Below are 26,239 nucleotides of genomic sequence, written 5' to 3'. Positions count from 1 at the left end.
GATGCGTTTTGAATTTGAATTTGTAATAAATTCAATTGAACCCAGCTATGTTTTAAATGGCTCTTTTTCAAAATCTCGCTTTTATTTCCAATCGTTTTTTTTGCAGTTCTCACGAGTTATTATGACTAAATGCGTGATGCTACGATGAAAGTCTGAAAAAATCTTGATCAAATTTTTTATTGTTCCGACTTTCGAAGAAAACTGAATATTTAGGCTCGGTTTTTTTTGTTCAGTCAATTTTTACCGATCGAAATGATAGTTTTCAACAAAAAAACTTTTATACCTTGCTGAAGATATTGAGTTTCTGAGTTCAAATTTAAAAAGCCATTTTACAACCAATTATTTTTTTGTTAAAATCTGAGGTTTGAAAATTGCCAAGTTGACTATGTTCTGGACTAAATTATGCGCGCTTTGAAGAGTTTCTTCATAACGCTGAGAGGGTAACGCAAACTATTGATGCTTGGCGAATTAACCCTCACAACAAAGTCGTTCCAAATTGAATTGAGGCTAGCTAATTGGTCGTATTAATTTCGAACGACTCAAAAATTTTACACTATGATATTCTCCAAAATTTGTAGGTTTTCAATATTTTTTTTTCCCAAAAACTATTCAATATAAATTGAGGGACAGTCGGATCATTCAAGGCTTTGCCCAGATCTACGAGCAGCCTTTTTGCGAGGTTGGGTTTTCACCGTGGATCTTATGTTATGTTCTTATTTGCTTGGATCAGAGTTCTTCTTAAGAATCTCAATTCTCTGTGGATGAAAAACGTAGAACAAGAATTTTTTGCAATGTTATTTTTTCAAATACAATGACAACAATACTTTCTATAAGTATGCGTGTCAGAACTTTGCGTCGGTATTTACACTTAAAAGGTCGTTTTCGTCTACCAGAGGAGGATAAGGCGAGATGTACTCGTTGCCACTTTCACGTTCACGACTGCTTCTCGGGTTGCTTTCCTCACTTGGGTTGTTAACAGAGATGTCGGGAGTTCGGGAGTCGTCGGTTTTGTAGATGTTGTCAGTCGTGTCGCCGACATCGTTCTCGTCTCGGCTGTCATATTCCTCGTTTATGCGAGCATGTCGCACTGATTTCACATACGCGAAGTTAGCTCCGAAGGCTGTCAGCCCTGACATTGCTTCACTTTATAATGCATTACCGGTGCATAGTTTGACATTTTGAAGTCTTGTAGTTTTAGTATGTAGCCCAAGTTCAATTAACAAAAAAAAACGGACAGACTACAAATACATCCTGAAAATACCCATTTTTTGTTAGGTATTGCTTGAAAACAAGTATCAAAAAGTAAGTTTTCAAGACCAAAAATTGTTTCCCTGCTTCCTTGAAATCAGTGTAATAAAGGTTTGATTTCTAGTCTCGTTTTCTTAGCTTGTTAATCATTTGGGGCGGCTTGGGTGCCGAGCTAAAACAGGGAACAAAAATTATTCATTTGCATTCATTTTTATCAAGTTTGTTTGGTTATGCTTTATATAACGATCAATTCTCCCCAGATTTTATAATTCGAGAAAAAAAATGTTTTAGTGATATGAGTAATCGTAGTCTCCGAAAAAATAGTTAGGAAATTTCTAAATGTAACCGTCGTAATTTTTATTTTTGATATGCAACTTCTAATATTTTTAATATGCAATAGAAAATTCGGATAATTGGACATGTCTGACATTCTTTTATCTACAAATACAAATTTTTGGATACAAAATGACAAGTGAAGAGATGTTGAAGCCCATTGCGATTCCGCCTACAGAACCGACCATGGCACACACTATGGCCAAAGTGTAGTCAGTCAAGTCATTCATACACCCGCAGAACAGGTCAATGACCCCTTCGTCACACAATAGGTCATTCGCACCAAGAAAGGTCAAGTCCAGACAGTTATTGTGAATCAGCCAATCAGAGGGGAGAACCTCTTAAAACCCATTTTGCTTATATATTTATGTCATCTACTATTAAAACATGAGTTTGATGATAGGAAAACAAAACTCCGCCCCTCAGTTTCCATCTAAAATTAGCGGGTTTTTAGGGCCCCCCTTAACTGTTGTTTTACGACATATTTTTTGGTTGAACCACCCTAAAATTTTTGGCGCTAATATGCACTAAATTTGAGAGGGTAGTATGCGCCAAAAAGAATGCAATCGTTTTCTCGGTTCAGATAAATTTCCCTAAAACCCTCATATTCTTACAGATGGTCGACGGAATTATCGAAACATTCTTTGAGAATCCACCTTTGGTGAAAAAAATCTACCGTGGGTGATCCCGATTATCAAGTAGTGTTTATGGCTATAAGGTTAGCTTTTTTAACAATTGTATAAATATTCGGCAAATGTTAATAAAGAGAGCTGTCGTAGGAAAACATTTAGTAAGTATCTTTGGTAAGTATGGTTGGTATCTATGAAAAAGAATCGATGGGTGAAAAGAGAAAGATGCCTTTGACGTAGTCGGGTAGAAGGGAGTAGAATGTGTTGTAGGTGCTGTTTGGGTGGATACAAGTCAGAGATGCCAGTTTGCCGATGGTGAGGGGGGCAGTAAGAGCGACTGCCAGGACGATGGAAGCCACCAGAAAGATCGACAGCACTGATTCAGGCTCTTCCCCATCGTCCCCTTTCTACTGACCTTATTTCAAAAAAATTGTCCAGCTATACAATTCTAACGCAAAATTGTAAGATTTAACATTAATATATGGTCATCAACTAAATTCAAAAATATTTTGCTGACAGTTTGATTTTAATGTTGTTCTACTAAAAAATGGGTTCTTCAATTGCTCAGAAAATATAAGGATGGATCTCCGAGCCTCAAAACTAAAAAACAGAAGCAAAGGCGGTGTGTAACCCCCCATTAATCCGAAAAATTGCGCAGTGCGCTAACTAAGAGGTGCAGTGTAAAATGGTAAAGAGCCTTGTCTCCCTATTATGCAAATGACGGTCATGGCCAGTATGTTTTGTTTCAAGCACTTGATCTGCATAAGTATGTCCCTGTTCTTCCCAGAGGCCATGACGGCCACGAACACAAACAGGAACATGAAGACATAGAGAGAGTAGATGACTGCTTGTGTGCTGTGTAGAATAAAATCTCGCGTGGATTCATAGATACCCTCAAAGTTGTTGATCTGAAACAAAATGATGCAAGGCTTTAATCGAAGTTCTCGGCAAAATGCGTACTTTTATTCTTGCTCTGAAATCTCTAGTACGGGCTACGGTTGCAATGTAAGTAGCACAAAACTTTGCAGCCAGAAAAAAAAATTTAAAAAAATTATTAAAAAAGAAAGGAACAAAATGAAGCTGATAAAAATTTCCTCTTTGCAATAGTTACTCTCCCCGATTTTGAGGTTTTTTGTAATTAAATGATTCAATTGATTGCGTAATTTTTTTTCGCAAAACACCATTTTTTCTAGTTTAATCATTTGTTGGTTGGGATTAACAGAGAAGAAGTTGGAAAACTAATAATAAAATTGGCAAAAAGTTGCTTCCAGGAATTACTGAATAGAGGTCAAACTAACGGATAACTAACTATATGCAGCAGGATTTGATTGATGCCTGGCTGTTCATGAAATATACGAAAACAAAAAAATCATACCATTTTTTTGACCATTGGCAAGTGAACCTGCTCAAACAAGACGTACGCCAGAAAATTGTATTCAGCAACTAACAACTGAGGAGAGTCGCTTACTGCAAAGTAGGAGTATCGGAGACACTGCTTTTAAATTTTAAACTCAAGGGTTCTGCCGTAAAATAAATTATCAGAAGCGATCAAAAAAATTCTTAAATATCATTTCTGAGACTAAAATATTTGAGGCAATTTAATGATTATGAGCAGAATCAATTCACAACCGGTTTTTTGCTACCAAAAATTTTCATTTCAGTGATTATCACATTTTTTTTAGGTCACGGAAAACTGCAGAAAATCACCTTAGTTGATAGCCGGGGGTGTCAAAACATAGGTTGAGCACAGTCGAAGCATAGCTCGAGCACTATTAAAAAATAGAACCAAGACAGTCGAAGAAAGGGCGAGAAAACTCGGAAAATGGATGTTTTTAAAAAAAATTCTAATTTTTATTCGAGTCGAAGGGTGACTGGAAACTAGCTGAGAACGAACTGCTAAAGGTTTTAAACAGCGAATGAGAATAAAAACAAAATTATTCTTAAATAAAAAACAAAGAAACAAAAATGCCCGACCTGTTTTTATCATCAAACAGAACGTTTTTAGAATATCACGATTAAAAAAATTCTGATATTATATGTTAATCAATCCCATCTGAAGTTTGTTTGTGTTCATTGATTTTACGTTAAAAATCACATGGGGAAAAATTATTGTACAGATTCAGGAGGGATGGGCAGGGAACGGACGTTCCCTCAGGGGTTCGACCCCCTCACCAACCAAAGGGCTTTTGCTATTATTTAATGACATCCATTTTCGGCCGACCAATCGCAAAATTTTTCTAAGGGAGCCTTCGGCGCCCATCTATGCTAATTTTAAGTGGGTGCGCGCACCGGAAAAACGCAAACTTTGGTCAAAGTTTTCCAGCCCGAAATCAGCGTATTTGACCTGTTCTTTTTTCAAAAGTTTGCCAGTGGCTGAATTTTTTTCTCTCTAAAAATAAGGGGATCTACTTAACAATCTCCCCCCCCCCCCCTATGGTACCTACTTAAGAATCTCCACCCCTATAAATAAATACAGTAAATTAGCACTGAGCTTTCTATTGAAAATTATAATTTTGCTGCATTCTGATTGGTTGAAAAATCGACCATTTTGAGCTACTTAACAATCTCCCCCCCCCCTTTCTTGAAAGGGATGGAGATTGTTAAGTAGATCCAAATAAGGTTTATTAGTGTTCTTGGAGCGCTCGGAAAATCTAATTGGTCAACCCAAAAAAAAGTCGACAAAACTTTCGATTTTTTTGAAAATCCGCCGAGCAAAATCGAGCTCATTTTTCTGTGGAATTGTCGAAAGTAAAGTAAAGTATCTCGACCTGGGATAGCTACAGAATGCATCAAAAAATAAAATGATATGACGTGGTTGCATAACTCGTGTTTTAATCAAAAGTTTTCTTTCCATTTTATACCAGATCAAATAAATGTTTGTGCGTGCAACAATGCAATTTGAGCAACTATTGATGTTTTCATTCAGCTGTCAAATCAACTCTGCCAATTCGTATTGGGATAAAAGGTATAAAAAAATTTTATCGACAAGTTCGATGCCACGTTTTTAAAAGAGAATTCGGCCCAAAACTACCCATTTTATTGATCTGAATACCCTACCTAAGAAACAAACGCGGCACACATACTTTCGGCAAAACTGACTTTTCTTTAATTTTCAGAAATAAAAATCATTTTAAAAAATAAAAACAAAAAAATAAAATGCTACATAACGGTATTAAAAAAATTTTCAAGCATCATTCCGACTCAATTTTTTTCATATGTTTAACATTGGATTATTAAAATTGATATTTATAAGCTTTGAAGTAAGGTTGCTATTTGGATTTCAGAAACAAAAGCCAATACACTCCATCTGGCCCGACTGAAAGTGGGGGTGACCGGATTATCAACGGGTACGATGTCAGCATCAGGGATCACCCCTGGGCGGTGTATTTACTCGTGGAGGACGAGGGGGGATTGAAGTTCAAATGTGCCGGATCCATTGTGTCTAAAAACCTGGGTGAGACAGAGCCAGCAAAAATTGACATATCTGTTATTATAGAAACCTTGCACAGAAGTCTAGATGAAAATCAAAGTTGAACTGGCGATGACTAACAAACGCGTTGAAAAATACGATTTACTCGTTAAAAACGGCACAAATGTTTCAACAACATTTTGTCGATTTTGAAGTTTGTTAAACTAAATAATAAGATTTTTATCTATAAAAAGTCAGGTAAGCTATGCGGCAATTAAACTTATTAAGCGTTGAAATAGTTATCCTAACCATTACATGCCTTCGTACTAGGTCGGAACAAAAAATGATGAACATGCTCGCTGATCTGGCGAAGATCTCTAATGATCCTGTTTCAGTGGTGACGGCGAAGCACTGCGTGATCGGAATGGTGGGGGGAGAGGGCTTCTACGGGGCAGCCAACCTAGATGAGGGGGAAAAGTTTTCGTTTAAGACAGACAGCGTCACCCATCACCCCATGCAATACGTAGATGTCGCACTTATTCAGGTCTAAGTGACATCCTTCCAAGTTTCTTTTTATTTTTGCCCTAGTTTATTTTGAAACGGCTAATATTTAAACACCGTTTTTAGTTTCAAAGTGAGTATTTCGTTACACATTCATGTTTATATCTTTCATTGTTTGTCATACGTCTTTCTTGGGGAAGTGGCTTTTCAAAAATTCACTGAATTTACAAAAATTAGAGGCTCTTCATGAAGGCTCTTTATGTCTTTATGATGGGCTTCAAAAAAATGTTGTCCCATAAATACTCGCGCTCAAACTAAAAACGGTGTAAAAAGCAGCCGTCTTAAAATATAGTAGCTTAAGTGTAGGTGAAGCGTGTGAATGAAAACCATTTCGATCCCGAACAAACCCTGTCAAACCCTCTCCCTTAATTAAGATTCGTTAATATATCAAGAGTTTTGAAATTTCTAAGAAGAGAAATAAAATTCAAAGAATAACAGCCTACTTATTAATTCGGCCACGCGTGTTTGTAAATAATTCTCAGTCGGTATAGGTGAGCGGTGGATTCAAAATGGGAGAGAACGTGGCGGCAATAGCAAGGGCCGAGAATGGCACAGAGCCTTCTGGCAGGATGATCGTATTTGGATGGGGAAGAATCAGCAATCACGTGAAGGTGTATCCGCAAGTTCTACAGGTGAGTAGAATTTGAGACCCGGGTTGACGACCATAGAAGAAAAATGCTTATCATACAATTTCATAGTATGGAAAAAATGCTTATCATACAATTTCATAGTATGGAAAACATGCTTATCATACAATTTCATAGTATGGAAAAAATGCTTATCATGCTATTCTCATATAATTTTGGGGATCAGGAGACTGATAAAGAAAGCTTAACATTTAATTCTAGAGTATGGAAAAAATGCTTATTTTGCTATTTTCATACATACACTTTTACTCTATGAAACTGTATAATATATAAAATTGTATGATTAGCATTTTTTGTCAACCCGGGGAAATTCTTTCGAGTTTCAGTTATAGCTAATTTTTAATTACATTCTCTGAAGACTTAATCTTTCTGTTTGGAAAACAGAGGGTATTTTTACTCTTCGCAATATTGAAAGTCAGTTCAATCTTTTCAAAAAGGAAGTTATTTTGATTTTTTTCAGGGCTTAAGTTAAATTATAGCTAATTAGAAAAAAAACAGTTGATGGTGGACACAAGCAATTTTTAGCAAGTGCTACACAAAAAAAGAACAGAAACTAAATTGATAAAAAATTTTGAACACAATTTTAGCAACAGTTTTGTCCACAATGAGTCAACAGTTCATAAAAATTTACAATTTGTTTCCCTCAATCATAAGCGTTAGTTAATTAAGCATAAACTTCTTTGACCAAAATTCCACTGGGTAAGTTTTTGTTCATAATTAAAAAAATATCCTCAAGAGAACTGCCGAATTTAGATTTTCCAATATTACCATAATTTTTTATTCTTCTTTAGGCTGTTTTCACCATTTAAGGCAGACGGCTCAGTCAATTAAAAAATACCAAAGAGGCCAGATTTTTTGAAATTTCTATCATAAGAAAACCAAATAAAATAGAAGAACAAAGTTTTGTATTATCAATTGAACAGTCGGGATCACACTAAAGGTTTCATTAGTAATTGACAAGAACGAAGTATAAAAAAGACAAGCAAACTGAAAAAAAAAGATTTGTTTAAAAAATTTTATAGGAAAAAACTTTATAAGTGTTTGAAAATTATTGTCAATTACCTGACTAAAATGAAAAGAGACAAAATAATCAGAAATAAACTTGTCAGCGCGAGGTTTTTAATTTTCAAAATTTCTTTTTTAGTTATCCTTAGTTTCGTTTTTTTTTATACAAACAACAAGAAATCTGAAAAAAATGTGTTTTAATCGAGTACTAAGCAACATAGCCTATGATGTTTAGATATTTGGTGATCCCAGTGTTGACTACTCTAAAAAAGTTTACCAAAAAACAGTGGGTCGTTGATAGATCCTTTTGTTTCAATTAGTAACTTTAATTAAATGTCTGGGTTCTGATTATATCACAGATCACAGTCGATCTGACCCAAGTTAATATGATTTTCACATTAGCAGATAAATTTAAAAAGATGATTAATTAGAAGTGCTTAAATATTATACAGAAATACCTATCGTTTGTTAATTTTCTAATTTTCTAACTTAATTTTCTAACTTTTTTCTAATTTATTAACTTAATACTGTTCTGTAGTACAACATTTTGCTGGGAATCAGTGGAGAAAAAATGGAAAGAAGTAAGTGTCCTGTTGCTCGCTAGAAACGGGTACAATGTCCGTTGTCCGTTGTCAGTTGAAAGAAAAAGAAGTGTGTCCGACTCAAGTGTGGTTGTTTCGGTGTTCGTTAGAATTAACTTTTTCAACTTGCGGAGTTATTTTACTCAACGTTTTATGTACTGAGCAACTCTAGATGAAACTTACTATAAAAAAAACGGAGTTTTCGTTTTTCTAGAGGAAAAATGAACGAAACTAAAAAAAGAACTAAACCGTCTGTTTGGTCGAAAAAATTTGAGACACTAAATAATGCAGGTCGTAGTTCCGAAATTATTTATTATTTTAGTTTGTTTTGCCTGCACCTGCTATTAGACTTCATTTTTAAAAATTTCTTATTTTCCTTTTGATCAGGAGGCGGACATTTGCATTTATGTGGAAAAATGAAAACTTAGTTTAACTGGGGAACTCAAAATATTTTCACCTGCCGTAGTTACTTTAGTATTCAGAGCGGTGGGGGATTCATTTGTTTTCAAAACCAAGACAATAAGCACACTCCGATTGACTGGCGTCGTAGAGAAATGTTTCCTCGATCATCCGTTGAAATTTTTTGAAAAATTTTGCCTGCTTCCTAGGTTACAAAATTGAAAGAACAAAAAAATCCAATTAGAATTGAAAAAGTTAGAATTGTGGATTTGACTTCTAACGTTTTAACTTAAGTCGCTTAGCTGAAATCTGTTCCAAAATTCATCTTGAAAAGGCATTTTATCTTAAAGTGTGAACAAGTTTAGAGTAGAAAAGTGTCTGCTACACTTCTATTCCAATACTACAAAATGCTCAAGCTACCCAATCGTTACGAAATGATCAACAAGGAAATCAGCTAATCTGTGCTTTTGTAACAAAACGATCATTATAAAGAGTTAGACAAATATGAAACGAATGGATTCAAACGTTACTTCTAGTAACCTATCCAATTTCAGTAAAAAAAATTTTGTACAAACATAAACAAAAAAAGCAATTAATTAGAAAGTTTAGAAAAACAAATTAATTTCCTCAAAACCATTTTATTAATGAAACGATACAAATATTTGTTTGTATACTACAAAAATTGAGAACTTTGTTTCAAGTTTCGGTATGATTTTTCAATAAATAATTTAACCTGTTTATTCTGAAAATGAGACAAGAATAAGCTCTTTAACAGCTAGCAACTGAATAGTCAATAAGAGGAGTGAAACCAAATCTGCAAAACGCAAAAGTTGTTCAATTCAGCGCGTACGACCAATTCAATCCGAGTAAAACAGAAAACAAAAAAAAAGAAAAAAAGAACTTTTTTAGAGAGGATAAACCACATTTTACTAAATTTAATTTTGAGAACCAAAAAACAAATGGCCAAAAAGTTGATCTTAGTTTTTTGGAAACTGACAGATATGAACAAAAACGTGACTGTGGTTTACAAAAAAAATGAGTTCACAAATTTTTTGTACCAATACGAGCTCGAGTTAGCCAAGAATTTCTAAGCTCAAAACTCAGAAAACTCAGATTCAAAAATTGTTAGTTTCAATAGTGATGAAGAAGTGGCAACAGTTTTTACTCAGGGTATGACAAACATAATCAATATATGCAAAAAAAAATGTTTTGACCAGAAATGTTTCCCTGTTTTCTGAAAAACTGCAAACAAATAAACTTTGTTGAATTATCTTCTTCTTCAGAATCCTCATTTTGTTGACCAACTTAACAAAAGCCAATCTTCAGCAAAGACAATGAAATAACTCTACATCTCGTTTCTGAAAAAAAATCAAATACTGAATAAGGTTCATTGAGGTTTTAGAAAAAAGCGCAGCTTTGTAGATACCATAATGGTGCTGAAATAACATGTCATTTTCCATTCTTTCACTTTGTGCTAAAAAAAACTGATAAGTAGCGCAAATGAGTTACTCTAATTTAGCCTAAGTACCATCTCATTTCTTTGCGAAAAATTATAGGGAGGTAAAAAACCTTCCTGTTGAGTATGAGGCATCATTATCGTTTTGTGAAAACTTGTTTTAAATTGCAATGCCTTTGCAAAAATTAAATCTTCGCTTTTTTTATTTTGCAACTTTTGTGTAAAATTGAAAAAAAATACGCGGCATCCTTAATGATAAAAGAAGTCGTTTCTTCTTACCTTTTTATTTTTGGATGAGAAGATTGAACAGCCTTCTTTATTTTTGCGCATTTTTTCTTGTCAATTAAATAATCTTTACCTATTTTAATTAAGCAGCGATCAAACTGTAATTTTACTACATTTTTAAAAGATTCTATGAACCCATTGAGGATACTTTATTAGGTCGTGTTGTTTTTTTTCCATCTGAGTTTGATTTTTTCATTCTAGTGTGATTTTTTTCCGGTATGACTTTTGATTTTTTTTTCAAATCAAACTGGATGCTGGTGGGAAATAAAAAAAGCAATCATATGACTTGAAGTTAGGATGACAAAGAGACTTAAAACACCCGGGTTGACCTCCATACACCGAAAATGCTTATCATACAATTCCATACATCAAGTGTGTGGGAAAATGCTTGTCATACAATTTTCATACAATTTCTAAAAATGGTTGAAAACAGGTATAAACTTATTTCTGTGGCTGTTTGATTCGAATAAAAACAGTCTGGTGATAAAAAACTGAGGTTTTCGTTTTTTGAAAAAAATGCTTATCATACAATTTCCATATATGACTGGCATTTTTTTGATGGCGACACAAAAAAATTTTCAAGTAATTTTGAAAATTTGGCCCAAAAAAATTTTTGTTTTTTTTTCAACTGCAAATCGAATTTCGTACGCAAACAAACATTTTTCGAAAAAAAAAATTTTTTGCATGCAAAAATTAATATTTTGTGTGCATAACGTAGTCCTGGATACGATAAAATTGGCTTTTATTTTCTTTTCACTTAAATTTTTTTTTTCAAAAACGCTGAAAATTCCTATTTCTTTTGTATGGGGTGTTAATGTATGCGTTGATCATTGTCTGATAATTTGAAAATTCAAAAATTTAAAATAATCACCATTAAAAAATTTTGCCAAAAACTAAAAGTTTGTTGCTTTTGTTATATCAATTGTGAAAAACAGCCGAACTCAGGTCGTTTTCTATGCAATATAATTGCAAAGACCGTCCAACCTTTGGTGCTTTGAGTAACCAAGGTCTTTGTCACTTGTGTTCGGCTGCAAACACAACGTAAAAATTTAGAAAGAACTTTTTGCTTTATGGAAAAACATCTATCATACAATTTTCATTTATGGAAAAATGTTTATCATAGAGATTTCATACAATGTTCTGTACGTATGGCATTGCATGGAATTGTATGACAAGAAGTTTCTCATATATGGGAATTGTATGATAAGGAGTTTCGGTCATCCCGGGAATGTGAATTCATCTGTTCCATATCAAGCTAGTATATCTTTCTCAGGAATACACTAAGAGATTTTGTGTACAGCTCCGTCTTAAAGTCCCACCAAAAACGGTTTTCGTCTAAGCAGTTGCCGTTTTGTTTGCCCTCAAACTCGATTAATAACAGGAGGAAAAACAACGGTTTTTGTAGAAAAAAAAACTACGACTTCTACTTTTGAAAACTGATTTCAACTTAGTTTCCCCAATGCAAAAAAACTTGCCTGTGTAATGTAATGTTTAATGTAATCTCCGAAAAGACATCAGAGAGCCAATGCAAGGAACAAAGAAACGAATAGCTAAATCGACCAAATTCATATTTGATGCAAGCTAACACTCGATTATGTGGCACTATGACTGTCTGCTATGTAGGGAACAGGATGCGTTGTTTTGATCCTATTTGCGCTCTTTGAGCAAGCTTGGTCAGGCTATGAACTGCAATATATTTAGCTAATAATTAGTTATTTTCATCGTTTTTACTTATTTGGTGCATCAGTCTGATTTCTGCACTTTCTGGTTTGTAAAATTTATTTAGTCTAATGGCGCTCTCTTAAGATTTTTTCAAAATTTTTTTAACGTTTCTCTAATGTTTTTGTTTTAAATAGTCCTTTTATTGTATTTCTATTCTTGTAATGACTTCACTTGGAAACAATTTATTATGACTATTATGATGATTAATATTTTTACTCTACCACTGAGAGTGTGTTTATAGGCAGTGGACATCTACATGCAGCCGCCTGTGTCGTGCAATGCGGATCCCTTCGAGTTCTGTGCATTTGGAACTCTGCCACAGAGCAACTTACTCAGAGACGCATGCAATGGTGACTCGGGAGCGGGAGTGGAGTGCGCACATCAACCATCAGGTAGATGATTTGTGAAGGATGGTTTGGTGAGGAAATTATTAACAAATATGCCTTGCGAGCAACCCGATCCGAGGTCTGCAACTCATTGCGACCAAAATGGGTAGCAGAAATGGACTTTCTACGACTGAATTTCCATGCTCCCGCAAGAGGCTTGAGTCGCGCAAAGTCGCAATAGCTAAATATGGGTCGCGCATAGTCGCAATATGGATCGCGCAAAGGATGTAAGAGAGCTTTTCTAAAGGTCTCCTCTCACATACCTTATCTCCTATTAATAATGCATACAAATACAGGCGCAAGTCTAAAGTTTTCTGGAGTGGGGTAGGTTTTTTATTGGTCAACCAAATTGATTTTCTGACCTCTTCTCAAAAAGCAAAAAGATTATTTGATGCCAAAGTTTTCTGGAATGCTGTTTGATGCCAACATTTTCATGAATGCTCTAAAAAGACTGTACATGCAACTTTGAGCAGTTTTCAGGAGATTTTTTTTCCTCCAGACAGATTTCGACTTTTAATTAGCCATTTTTGAACACACTTTTTGGTACCATCTGAAAAGCAGTGATTTCCTTAGCTCAAATTCATAAAACATTTACCTGTGATGATTTTTTGTTATACTGGTTTTTAAAATGGTTATACATCTACAATTTCTTTTAACGAGTAAGCTGCTATTTAACCCGCACATAAATTATTCCAAAAAAATTGAGACAACAATACGGGGCGAAAAAATGAAAAAATCCAAAAAAAAATCCAATTTTTTAAAAGTTTCTATCAATTTTTGATTTTTTATTTTTAACTCTTGCTTCAGCGATTTTGAGGAACTATCGGAACATTCAGAGCTTTTACACTCTATGCCAAGAACAAAAGTTTTAATCGGCAAAATATCTTTTTTAATTTGGGGCAAACTTTTCCGAAGAAAAAAATTTCCGTGAAAACTGCTAGTTAAAAATTCGCAAACTATCTGGTGAAAAGAGCCACCCCGAGCAAAAACTTTCGTCACTTTCTTCGAAACTCAGGACGTATACTCAGGAGAAGAATCAGCACGTATACTTAATTTGTTTTTCATCAATGAGTTTAAGACGACAAAAGTTGAGCTTCTTGTACAAGTTGGGTGGCAACTAACATAATTTTAACTTTTTGTTCTGTAATACTGCAATAGTTTCCTGCCCTTTTGATACATCAGAAACTATGTAGAAGTCTAAGACAAGTAAAACTTCTTAATAAAACCTCTTGGTAAACATATTGCAATTTTCTTTAAAAACCATTTTTAAGTCTTATTGTATTATTGTACCGACCTTCAAAAAAATCACGGAAAGATTTTACTTACTCTTCTAAGTTTCTTCTAAAATGTACTCGCCGAAGTTTCTGATTTTAGGTATTTAGGAATTCAAATGGACAACAGACTCAAATTTGAAAGTCATATTAATAATGTTTGTGGTAAATTAGTTAAATTTAACGGTTTACTATTCAAATGTAGAAACTGTTTCTCGAAAAATGTGCTGGTTAAATTTAATAACTGCTATGCAAAGCCACTCATTTCCTACGGCTTAATTGCAATTGCTGCAACATCAAAAAACCTATTAGAAAAAATATTTGTGATGCAAAAACGTATTTTTAAAACTATTTGTATCAAGAGAAAATTTGAGCATGCCTCATATATCCTACATTCGTTTGAGATTGACACCGTTTTTGACTTATATTTCAGACAAACATCCAAAGAAACTTTTAATCAACTTCGTGGTAAAACTCCCCTTGAAACTTTTAATTTGGAATCTCTGAATAATCGTCGGGTTATTCGGGCCTCTGTGGCAAAAATTTTACCAAGCATAAAAACTAGAACACAAATAATCCAACGGTCATGGAAAAATGTGTCTCATAAACGTTATAACTTTTTGAAATCAAACGAGCTGATACCAGATAACCTAAACAAATTAACTGAGCATCAAATAAATGAATAAATGGGTATTTCAAAAAATTGTTTTTATTGTTTCTTAAAGATAATGGAGATCTTCTAGATTTATTTTTTGAATCATCAAGTCGGATACTATCTCGCAACTTCTGTCATAGGTTTTTTTCAGGGTCATGCCTCGATAAGCTGTATAGCTTTTTGCATGATCCTTGGTGGGTTTGATTTGTGCATGCGGTTTTTTGTTTACCTGTCTGTAAAATATTACTCTCCGAAATAAATTATATGATTCTAGAGTATGGAAAAAATGCTTATTTTGCCATTTTCATAAATACACTTTTACTCTATGAAATTGTATGAAAGAGTATGTATGATAAGCATTTTTTTCATATATAAAATTGTATGATTAGCATTTTTTGTCAACCCGGGGAATTTCTTTCGAGTTTCAGTTATAGCTAATTTTTAATTACATTCTCTGAAGACTTAATCTTTCTGTTTGGAAAACAGACTGTATTTTTACTCTTCGCAACATTGAGAGTCAGTTCAATCTTTACAAAAAGGAAGTTATTTTGATTTTTTTTAAGGCTTAGCTTCAGTTATAGCTAATTAGAAAAAAAAACAGTTAATGGTGGACACAAGCAATTTTTAGCAAGTGCTACAAAAAAAATAACAGAAACTAAATTGATAAAAAATTTAATAAAAAATAAAAAACACAATTTTTAGCAACAGTTTTGTCCACAATGAGTCAACAATTCATAAAAAATTACAATTTGTTTCCCTCAATCATAAGCGTTGGTTAATTGGGCATAAACTTCTTTGACCAAAATTCCACTGGGTAAAATTTTGTTCATAATTAAATAAAGATCCTCAAAAATGCTACCGATTTTAGATTTTCCAAAATTACCATAAATTTTTTATTCTTCTTTAGGCTGTTTTCACCATTTAAGGCAGACGGCTCAGTCAATTAAAAAATACAAAAGAGGCCAGATCTTTTGAATGCTCTATCATAAGAAAACCAAATAAATTAGAAGAACAAAATTTTGTATTATCAATTGAACAGTCGGGATCACACTAAAGGTTTCATTAGTAATTGACAAGAAAGAAGTATAAAAAAGGCAAGCAAACTAAAAAAAATGATTTGTGTAAAAATTTTCATAGGAAAAAACATTATAAGTGTTTGAAAATTATTGTCAATTACCTGACTAAAATGAAAAGAGACAAAATAATCAGAAATAAACTTGTCAGCGCGAGGTTTTTAATTTTCAAAATTTCTTTTTTAGTTATCCTTAGTTTCGTTTTTTTTTATACAAACAACAAGAAATCTGAAAAAAATGTGTTTTAATCGAGTACTAAGCAACATAGCCTATGATGTTTAGATATTTGGTGATCCCAGTGTTGACTACTCTAAAAAAGTTTACCAAAAAACAGTGGGTCGTTGATAGATCCTTTTGTTTCAATTAGTGACTTTAATTAAATGTCTGGGTTCTGATTATATTACTGATCACAGTCGATCTGATCCAAGAGTTAATATGATTTTTATATTAGCAGATAAATTAAAAAAGATCTAATTTTCTAACTTAATACTGTTCTGTAGTACAACATTTTGCTTGGAATCAGTGGAGAAAAAATGGAAAGAAGTAAGTGTCCCGGTGCTCGCTAGAAACGGGTACAATGTCTGTTGTCCGTTGTCAGTTGAAAAAAAAGAAGTGTGTCCGACTCAAGTGTGGTTGTTTCGGTGTTCGTTAGAATTACCTTTTTCAACTTACGGAACTCAACGTTTTATGTAGTGAGCAACTCCAGATGAAACTTACTATAAAAGAACGGTTGTTTTTTTTAGAAAAAAAATTGAACAGAACTAATAAAAGAACCAAACTGTCTGTTTGGTCGAAAAAATCTTGAGACACTGAACAATGCAGGTCGTAGTTCCGAAATTATTTTAGTTTGATTTGCCTGCACCTGCTATTAGACTTCATTCTTTTTAAAATCTCTTATCCTCCTCTTGATCAGGAGGCGGACATTTTCAATAAAGTGGAAAAGTGAAAACTTAGTTTAACTGGGGAACTCAAAATATTTTTACCTGCCGTAGTTACTTTAGTATTCAGAGCGGTGGGGGATTCATTTGTTTTCAAAAACAAGACAATAAGCACACTCCGATTGACTGGCGTCGTAGAGAAATGTTCTCTCAATCATCCGTTGAAATTTTTGAAAATTTTGCTTGTTTCCTAGGTTACAAAATTGAAAGAACAAAAAAATCTCATTAGAATTGAAAAAGTTAGAATTGTGGATTTGACTTCTAAAGTTTCAAGTTAAGTCGCTTAGCTGAAATCTGTTCCAAAATTCATCTTGAAAAGGGATGTTATCTTAAAGTGTGAACAAGTTTAGAGTAGAAAAGTGTCTGCTACACTTCTATTCCAATACTACAAAATGCTCAAGCTACCCAATCGTTACGAAATGATTAAACAAGGAAATCAGCTAATCTGTGCTTTTGTAACAAAACGATCATTATGAAGAGTTAGACAAAGATGAAACGAATGGATTCAAACGTTACCTCTAGTAACCTATCCAATTTCAGTAAAAAAAATTTGTACAAACATAAACAAAAAAAGCAATAAATTAGAAAGTTTGGAAAAACAAATTAGTTTCCTCAAAATCATTTTATTAATGAAACGAAACAAATATTTGCTTGTATACTACAAAAATTGAGAACTTTGTTTTAAGTTTTGGTTTGATTTTTCAATAAATAATTTAACCTGTTTATTCTGAAAATGAGACACGAATAAGCTCTTTAACAGCTAGCAACTGAATAGTTAGAAAGAGGAGTGAAACCAAATCTGCAAAAAGCAAAAGTTGTTCAATGCAGCGCGTACGACCAATTCAATCCGAGTAAAACAGAAAATAAAAAAAAAACTTTTTTAGGGAGGATAAACCACATTTTACCAAATTTAATTTTGAGAACCAAAAAACGAATGGCCAAAAAGTTGATCTTAGTTTTTAGAAAACTGACAGATATGAACAAAAACTTGCCTGTGGCTTACAAAAAAATGAGTTACAAAATATTTTTTTGTACCAATACGAGCTCGAGTTAGCCAAGAATTTCTAAGCTCAAAACTCAGAAAACTCAGATTCAAAAATTGTCAGTTTCAATAGTGATGAAGAAGTGTTCATCATTTTTCTTAAATTGACTGGGAAACGGTCAGGACAAAGTTTCAATCATTGTCTGAACAAAGTTTCAATCATTGACAAGAGAAAAAATCCGGCAATAATTTTTACTCAGGGTATGACGAACATAATCAATATATGCAAGAAAAAAATGTTTTGACCAGAAATGTTTCCCTGTTTTCTGAAAAACTGCAAAAAATAAACTTTGTTGAATTATCTTTTTCTTCGGAATCCTCGTTTTGTTGACCAACTTAACTAAAGCCAATCATCACCAAAGACAATGAAATAACTCTACTTCTCGTTTCTGAAAAAAAATAGAAATACTGAATAATGTTCATTGAAGTTTTAGAAAAAAGCGCAGCTTTCTAGATACCATAATGGTGCTGAAATAACTTGCCATTTTCCATTCGTTCTCTTTGTGCTAAAAGAAAACTGATAACTAGCGCAAATGAGTTACTCTAATTTAGCCAAAGTACCATCTCATTTCTTTGCGAAAAACTATAGAAACTATAGGGAGGTAAAAAACCTTCCTGTTGAGTACGAGGCATCATGATCGTTTCAGTTTTCAGACATGAAAAATTTTGTCAAAAATTGTTTTAAATTGCAATGCTTTTGCAAAAATTAAATCTTAGATTTTTAATTTTGCAAATTTTGTGTAAAATTGAAAAAAAATACGCGGCATCCTTAAAATTAAAAGAAGTCCTTTCTTCTCCGTTTTTTTTTTGGATGAGAAGATTGAACAGCCTTTTTTTTCGCGCATTTTTTCTTGTCAAATAAATAATCTTTACCTAATTTACCAGAAATTAAGCAGCGATCAAACTGTAATTTTACTAAATTTTTTAAAAATTCTATGAACCCATTGAGGATACTTTATTAGGTCGTGTTGTTTTTTTTATCATCTGAGGTTGATTTTTTCTTTCTAGTGTGGTTTTTCCTGGTATGATTTTTGATTTTTTTCAAGTCAAACTGGATGCTGGTGGGAAATAAAAAAAAATCATATGACTTGAAGTTAGGATGACAAAGAGACTTAAAACATGTGAATTCATCTGTTCCATATCAAGCAATTATATCTTTCTCAGGAATACACTAACAGATTTTGTGTACAGCTCCGTTTTAAAGTCCCACCAAAAACGGTTTTCGTCTCAGCAGTTGTCGTTTTGTTTGCCCTCAAATTCGATTAATAACAGGAGGAAAAACAACGGTTTTTGTAGAAAAAAAACTACGACTTCTACTTTTGAAAACTGATTTCAATTTAGTTTGCCCAATGCAAGAAAACTTTCCTTATGATCCAGTTTTCTTCAATTTTATCATCATGGAAGTGATTATTATATCTAAACTAGCACAGAAAGTTTGGACCAAGGGCGCAATCATCGGTGCCGAAGTACAGCAGTGCCGAAAATTGAGGACATTTGATTATTTTGAGTTCTGTTTGCAGATTAATGGCAATTTGCTTGAACACAGTTTTGTTTTGGAGCAAAATTGAAAAGAATGTTTGACAATTTGTTGAGGTAATTGTTTACTTCTGAAGAAATTATGACGCCGCATTTGGGGAAATTTTGTTTCTTTAGTTAGCGGCATGAATTAAAACAGCAATTTTTGATTTTTCAACACCCGTCGATTTGAACTAAGTATGTCAGTGATTCGAAACGAGTAAAAGCAGTATTCAATATAATTTTGGGCACTTTTGAACCCCGCGTTCTTTTGGTTACGTAGCAGTATCTAGACAACCGCGCATTCAGACACTGTATTAACCAATCAGAATCGAGACATGAAAGATATAAAATTCATTTCTTCCTTGTCTCGATTCTGATTGGTTATTACTGTGTCTGAATACGCGGTTGTCTAAATACAGACCGCACTCCTTCGGTACTTTTGCACTGTTCCAGACCAAGTCAACATCCTCCCCTCTTGAGTGCTATAGGGAGAAAATGATTACTGCTTTTATTTGGAGCTTCCAGCCAACAAGAGCAGAGCATTTGCTCGCAGTGCTAAACGAACTTAATCCAAATTAAACACCGTGACCCGGGTCGAGGTCCGCGACTTAAGAAAAGACCGGAGCGACCCAAACGGGGCAATTCTAGACCGGCGCGAATTTATATCGGCAATTTCAGATTGGCGCGACTGAAAAAAAAACCACTGACGCCGCGACTTAAAAAAACCACTGACGCCGCGACTTAAAAAAGACAGAGGCCCTCGGCCCGACTGCGAAATTCAGTCTGAAAACGGTATGCGGCGCGACTTGCAAAGTCTTTTCTTCAGAACGCGACCCGGGGATGGTAGATCTTTACATGGTTCATCTAGGAGGGGGTTAATGTAATCTCCGAAAAGACATCAGAGAGCCAATGCAAGGAACAAAGATCTGAAACGAATAGCTAAATCGACCAAATTCATATTTGGTGCAAGCTAACACTCGATTATGTGGCACTATGACTGTCTGTCTATATGTAGCGAACAGGATGCGTTGTTTTGATCCTATTTATGCTCTTTGAGCAAGCTTGGTCAGGCGATGAACTGCAATATTTAGCTGTAATTAGTTATTTTCAACGCTTTTACTTATTTGGTGCATCAGTCTATTTCTGCAGTTTCTGGTTTATAATATTTATTTAGTCTAATGGCTCTCTTAAGATTTAAAAAAAATTTGTTTAACGTTTCTTTAATGTTTTTGTTTTTTTTATTGTATTTCTATTCTTGTAATGACTTCACTTGGAAACAATTCATTATGACTATTATGATGATTAATATTATTATTCTAACACTGAGAGTGTGTTTATAGGCAGTGGACATCTACATGCAGCCGCCTGTGTCGTGCAATGCGGATCCCTTCGAGTTCTGTGCATTTGGAACTCTGCCACAGAGCAACTTACTCAGAGACGCATGCAATGGTGACTCGGGAGCGGGAGTGGAGTGCACACATCAACCATCAGGTAGATGATTTGTGAAGGATGGTTTGGTGAGGAAATTATTAACAAATATGCCTTGCGAGCAACCCGATCCGAGGTCTGCGACTCATGTTGCGACCAAAATGGGTAGCCGAAATGGACTTTCTACGACTGAATTTCCATGCTCCCGCAAGAGGCTTGAGTCGCGCAAAGTCGCAATAGCTAAATATGGGTCGCGCATAGTCGCAATATGGATCGCGCAAAGGATGTAAGAGAGCTTTTCTAAAGGTCTCCTCTCACATACCTTATCTCCTATTAATAATGCATACAAATACAGGCGCAAATCTAGAGTTTTCTAGAGTGGGGTAGGTTTTTTATTGGTCAACCAAATTGATTTTCTGACCTCTTCTCAAAAAGCAAAAAGATTATTTGATGCCAACATTTTCATGAATGCTCTAAAAAGACTGAACATGCAACTTTGAGCAGTTTTCAGGAGGATTTTTTTTCCTCCAGACAGATTTCGACTTTTAATTAGCCATTTTTGAACACACTTTTCGGTACCATCTGAAAAGCAGTGATTTCCTTAGCTCAAATTCATAAAACATTTAATTGTGATGATTTTTTGAAAAGTTATACTGGTTTTTAAAATGGACATACATCTACAATTTCTATTAACGAGTAAGCTGCTATTTAACCCGCACATAAATGATTCCAAAAAAATTGAGACAAAATTACGTTTTTGTAGGCTGCAAACATCATTTTGAAATTGGCACAGCGTGTGGGGCGAAAAATTGAAAAAATCCAAAAAAAAATCCAATTTTTTTATGTTTCTATCAGTTTTTGATTTTTTATTTATAACTCTTGCTTCAGCGATTTTGAAGAACTATCCGAACATTCAGAGCTTATACACTCTATGCCAAGAACTAAAGTTTTAATTGTCAAAATATCTTTTTTTAATTTGGGGCAAACTTTTCCGAAGAAAAAAACTTCCGTGAAAACTGCTAGTTAAAAATTCGCAAACTATCTGGTGAAAAGAGCCACCCCGAGCAAAAACTTTTGTCACTTTCTTCGAAACTCACGACGTATACTCAGGAGAAGAATCAGCACGTATACTTAATTTGTTTTTCATCAATGAAGACGCAAGTTTAAGACCACAAAAGTTGAGCTTCTTGTACAAGTTGGGTGACAACTAACTTAATTTTAACTTTTTGTTCTGTAATACTGCAATAATTTACTGCCCTTTTGATACCTCAGAAACTATGTAGAACTCTAAGACAAGTAAAACATAAGTAGGACTCTTGGTAAACATATTGCAATTTGCTTTAAAACCCATTTTTAAGTCTTATTGTATTATTGTACCGACCTTCAAAAAAATCACGGAAAGATTTTACTTACTCTTTTAAGTTTCCACTTACTTGTAATTTTGACGGAAACAAAAAAACTATTGATGCCTGATACCTAAATTCAATGAGATAACTTAACTCTGTTTACTTTAATTGATGATATCGGGGTTTGAGTTAGAAACTTTTTAGATTCAAATTGGGATGACTAAGACTTTGTCTTTCTGACTAATAATTTGTCTTTTTGAAGCATAGGCGGCAAAAATTATCATTCCACATTAAAATCAATGAATCAGTTTGCTTTAATCAATTTGTTACTAGACGCAAGTATGTTTTTATGAATTGTACATAAAATGTGAAGATATAAATTTAAGAAGTTATAATTTTTGGATAGTTTTTAAACCTTTTTTGGAACGAGAACTCTTTTCATCGCCGTTCAAGGAGAGTGGAAGTATTCAGGGCGTTACTTAAGCAACAAAAAAACTTATTGTTCCGACTTTCCAAAACAAACGAAATTTTTACGTTCTGTGTTTTTTGTTCGTTAAACTCGTTCATAAATATAACAAGACTGCTCGTATCAGGGCGAAGCACTGAATGTTCCGACCGCCTTTTAATGTTTATGGAGCACTAATAATATTTAAGAAATAAATGAAATAAAACAGTAAGAAAAATTTTTTTCTAAAATTTGAATTTTTTGATGAAAATCATCCCCCACACGCCATATTAAGTACAAAAGGATAGATTTAGCTCCTTGTAACAAATCCATTATGGCAAATAAGCTTCTTTCAGCCAATTTGGAACGATTTCTATGACCGATTAATTCTCCGTTTACGCATTAATAGCGCGAAATATATCGCGCATTAATTGTCCCAAATTAACCAAAATGGCAATCTTTGAACCCCCGTAACTTTACGAAAAATGATCACAGGTGAAATATCTTTTCAAATTTAAGCTCAGGACACCAAAACCTTTTGAATGATATTAAAAAATTCCGTCAAAAATGGCTAGTTAAAAAGTCGAAATTTGTCTGAAGAAAAAAAAACCCACCCCGAGCACAAATATTCAGTTACTTTCGTATCGAAAGTCGGAACAATTAGCTCCATTTGAACGTTGTTTTCATAGCATAGAAAAAAATTGATGTCTTGACCTCAAATAAAATATTTTTTTAGTTGCGCTAATTATTGGTCAATCATATGAGCTTGAAAATTGCAAGTTTAGTCAATTTTGAAAATAATGCTTTATGTTTTGTTGAAATAGCACAAACATTGGCAATTTTTCTCATTTCAAATTATGAGAAAAATTTGAAATCAGCCGGCTCGTAATTAGGCCGGCTGATTGATTTTAAAACAGGGAACGAGGCTAAATACGTCCCGTCGTATTTTTATTGGCGTGTGGAAGGATTAAGAGAAAACTAAATAAAAAAATTTACTCTTGAGAAGTTCTACACTAGCATTAACGCCTTAAATTAACTTTTGTTGGATAGAAGCGAAAAAATTAGTTCTCAGTTGATGAATATTTTGAACGCTCTTAAAGGCACTTTTTTATGTTTATATGTACAATTTCATTTCATTTCGCTAACTCATTGCGAAGTTAGTTTTTTGAAGCGGCTCGTAATTAGAAGATGTAGAAAATTTTTGGTCCAAGTGATGCATTATTTGCGATCGAGTCATTTTTTGGTAATTTGTTTTAGCAGTTTCTTGCTCATTCAGGGCTTCGCGCTGATACAAACCCTCATGTTCCTTTTTAAGAAGTTTTGTTGAAGACAAAGTGGGCGCTTCTGTTTTCTAATTAAATAGCATTGCTCGCAGTTAAAATGGCGGCTATTTTCATGCGTAAACGAACACTCAGTGCCTTTTAATTTAATTTTAAACAAACGGATTTTGATTCAAAATTCCTAAAAAACTGTTTGCAATGAGTGCTTTTTTGGCGGACAGAATAATCAGCATTTCAGTCCTTTGCGTTCGAGGAAGTTGGAAACAAGCAAAAAGGGAAAACCCTTATGCGCAAATGATCGAGTGAGCAAAAGATTGGTCGAACCATCAGAGTCCAGTATTCAAAAATTTGTCAAAAACAAGCAATAAGTCAATCAATTTCACAGTTCGAATTGCACAGTTTGAATTGCGTTGATTGGTTGAACATCATTCTAACTTTCACGCATGGGTAATCAAAATTTAAACTAAATCAAATAGTAGGCTTCAATTTAGGTTGTAATAGTTTCTCTGATCTCCGCTAGCAAGATAATTTTTAAATTAAGCAGAATTTCTCTGATGACATGAAAATTTTTGTCAGAAACTACCTGTTGAAAAGTCACAAATTTTCTTTTGCACATTTTCTGGTGCATATTTTCTGGAGCCACCCCGAGCGGAAACATTCCGTCAAAATCTTCGAAACCCAGAACATTCAGGACATATACTTCATTTCTTTTTAATCATAGAGGCCACAAAATTATTACCACAAAAAGTGGTCTGTAGTTCAAATTGAGCTTCAAGCTCGAGTTGGGTGACAACTAACTTTATATCAACTTCTCTTTCTGCAATACTTTGCGGCCCTTCCGATGAATCAGAAACTAGGTAAAATCTAAAAAACGTTAAACTCGTAGAAAACTTCCTAAATAATGTAATGGTGAACACATTTGATTTTTCATTAAAAACCAGATTGAAGTTCTGTTGTACTACTTCGAAAAAAAAATCTCAAGATAGTTTTTTTCTCGAGACAAGTTTTGACTGACTATTAATTTTGACGAAAGAAAAAGTCGGCAAACTTTATTGTTCCAAAAAATATTGAGGCCAGTAGATTGGTTTTATTAAGTTAGAACGTGATGCTTAATACAGCTAGTCATAATTTTTATAGCCTGTGGAAAGATGGAAAGACAAAAAAGAAACGTTTTACTTTTGACAATGTCTCAACTGGCAATTTAAAAAAATATATATATTTTATTTGGCTAAAAAAGGAACATTCATTTTTGTTGATGAAATTTTCAAAACGTTTTGAAAAGCATCTAATATTTTTTGCTTTATAAACACTCTGGTACAAGTTTAATTTTTTTTCGATAACACATTGCGAAACTTTTTTAAACTATGGCTTTTGTAGAGTCCCATAATTCAAAGATTTTAAAAAATTTTTAGCGAAATTTTGAAGAAAGGGACAAAAAAATTAGGCTCGAGTGATTTTTTGCAAAAATTTTTTAAGCATTCTCTTGAATATTGGTGCACTGGGCTTGGATCATTGTTGGCTAGTTATAATGGTTTGACCTTGGTACTACTTTGGCTGCTATAATTGAAAGCGGGTTGATTAACGCGAAATAATTCTTACTGTCATACCGTGTGATATGATCTTTTTTGAATCCGTACAGATTGGCGACTGAGATGAAAATTCAATACGAAAATAGAAGTTAACTGAAACTTAACTTCTTTTCTCAAATCTGCACACACTGTGCTCTTAGTCGTACGGACTTGTCGTAGCTCTCAAGGTCAGTTGACCTGTGTTACAAATTATTTAGAAAGTTATAAATATGTATATTTGGCCGGATCACATTTCCCCTCTGAATAAAATGAAATGAGTTGAGTTCTTAGTCCCCTTGGGACTGGCTGAGTTTTGCTAAGTGTTTTCGAGTCCCTGATGGACTTTTGATTCAACAATTCCTTTTTGTGGGTTCTTTTACTTCTTCGGATGGTTGACCCGTTGTGTCCTTGACTTTCTTGGTGCTAATGATGGGCTCCTTGTTCACTTCTTTTTCGACGACTTGTTTTTCATAATCCTCGGTAATGTTGACTTGTTCTTTGATCACCGGTGTACTGGATTCTTTCGCAACATCATCGCTCTTCTCGTCTATCGATATTGCTTCTTTGATTGGTCTTCCTTTTGCAGCACTTGGTTTTTTTTTATTCCAAAAAGCGGATAGAGGCAATGAACTCTGGGGAATTTTCTTTGAAACCCAATTCGTGTATAAAGCTGCTGAAGCTGCTAGGTTGTTTTTTTTTGTTTTTCTTTTTCGGCGTCTTTTCCCGGCGATTCATGCTTAACTTCTTTTGATCCACGTTTTTATGGGAATAGGGTTTCCGAGGGCATTGGCCAAGGCTGCCTGTTTGTTTCGTGTGGATTTTCTGGTAGCCTCTGTTGGTTTTTTTTCTGTGGTTGGTAAGTTTGTGGGGCGTCCGCTTGACGTCGATTCGCTTGGGCGAGGGCGCCGTGTTCTCCGATGAGCTGGAGGACCAGTCATTGCTTGATGATGCCGGGATAGTTGATTTTTTCTCGTCGCCCTTCCGGAACATCATGCCTCTGTTGTTTTTTGGCTG

General features: G+C 34.1%; 2 protein-coding genes across 2 annotated transcripts in view; both read left to right on the top strand.

Annotated features, from left to right (window-relative positions):
- The window catches only part of LOC134843739 (WASH complex subunit 1-like), a 382,840-nt gene that overhangs the window by 259,533 nt on the left and 97,068 nt on the right, over nucleotides 1-26,239 (top strand). The gene's annotated exons all lie outside the window — the stretch shown is intronic.
- LOC134844743 (hypodermin-A-like) lies at nucleotides 1,714-6,169 on the top strand. The gene is made up of 4 exons (XM_063861557.1): nucleotides 1,714-1,793; nucleotides 5,137-5,175; nucleotides 5,495-5,664; nucleotides 6,015-6,169. Exons 1-4 carry the CDS (start codon nucleotides 1,714-1,716, stop codon nucleotides 6,167-6,169), a joined length of 444 nt encoding a protein of 147 aa, XP_063717627.1.

Source organism: Symsagittifera roscoffensis, chromosome 4 (genome assembly GCF_963678635.1).
Source record: "Symsagittifera roscoffensis chromosome 4, txSymRosc1.1, whole genome shotgun sequence".
NCBI classification, from domain to species: Eukaryota; Metazoa; Xenacoelomorpha; order Acoela; family Convolutidae; genus Symsagittifera; species Symsagittifera roscoffensis.
The sequence above is the reverse complement of the archived record's forward strand: the minus strand, read 5'-3'. Positions and strand labels throughout refer to the sequence as shown.

Excerpts from the sequence above, each read along its gene's own strand:
- LOC134844743 (XM_063861557.1), top strand. The coding sequence starts at position 1,714 with ATGACAAGTGAAGAGATGTTGAAGCCCATTGCGATTCCGCCTACAGAA. Across the intron at positions 1,794-5,136 it reads CACACTATGGCCAAAGTGTA|CTGTCAAATCAACTCTGCCA; the intron begins GTCAGTCAAGTC and ends GTTTTCATTCAG. Across the intron at positions 5,176-5,494 it reads AATTCGTATTGGGATAAAAG|AAACAAAAGCCAATACACTC; the intron begins GTATAAAAAAAT and ends TTTGGATTTCAG.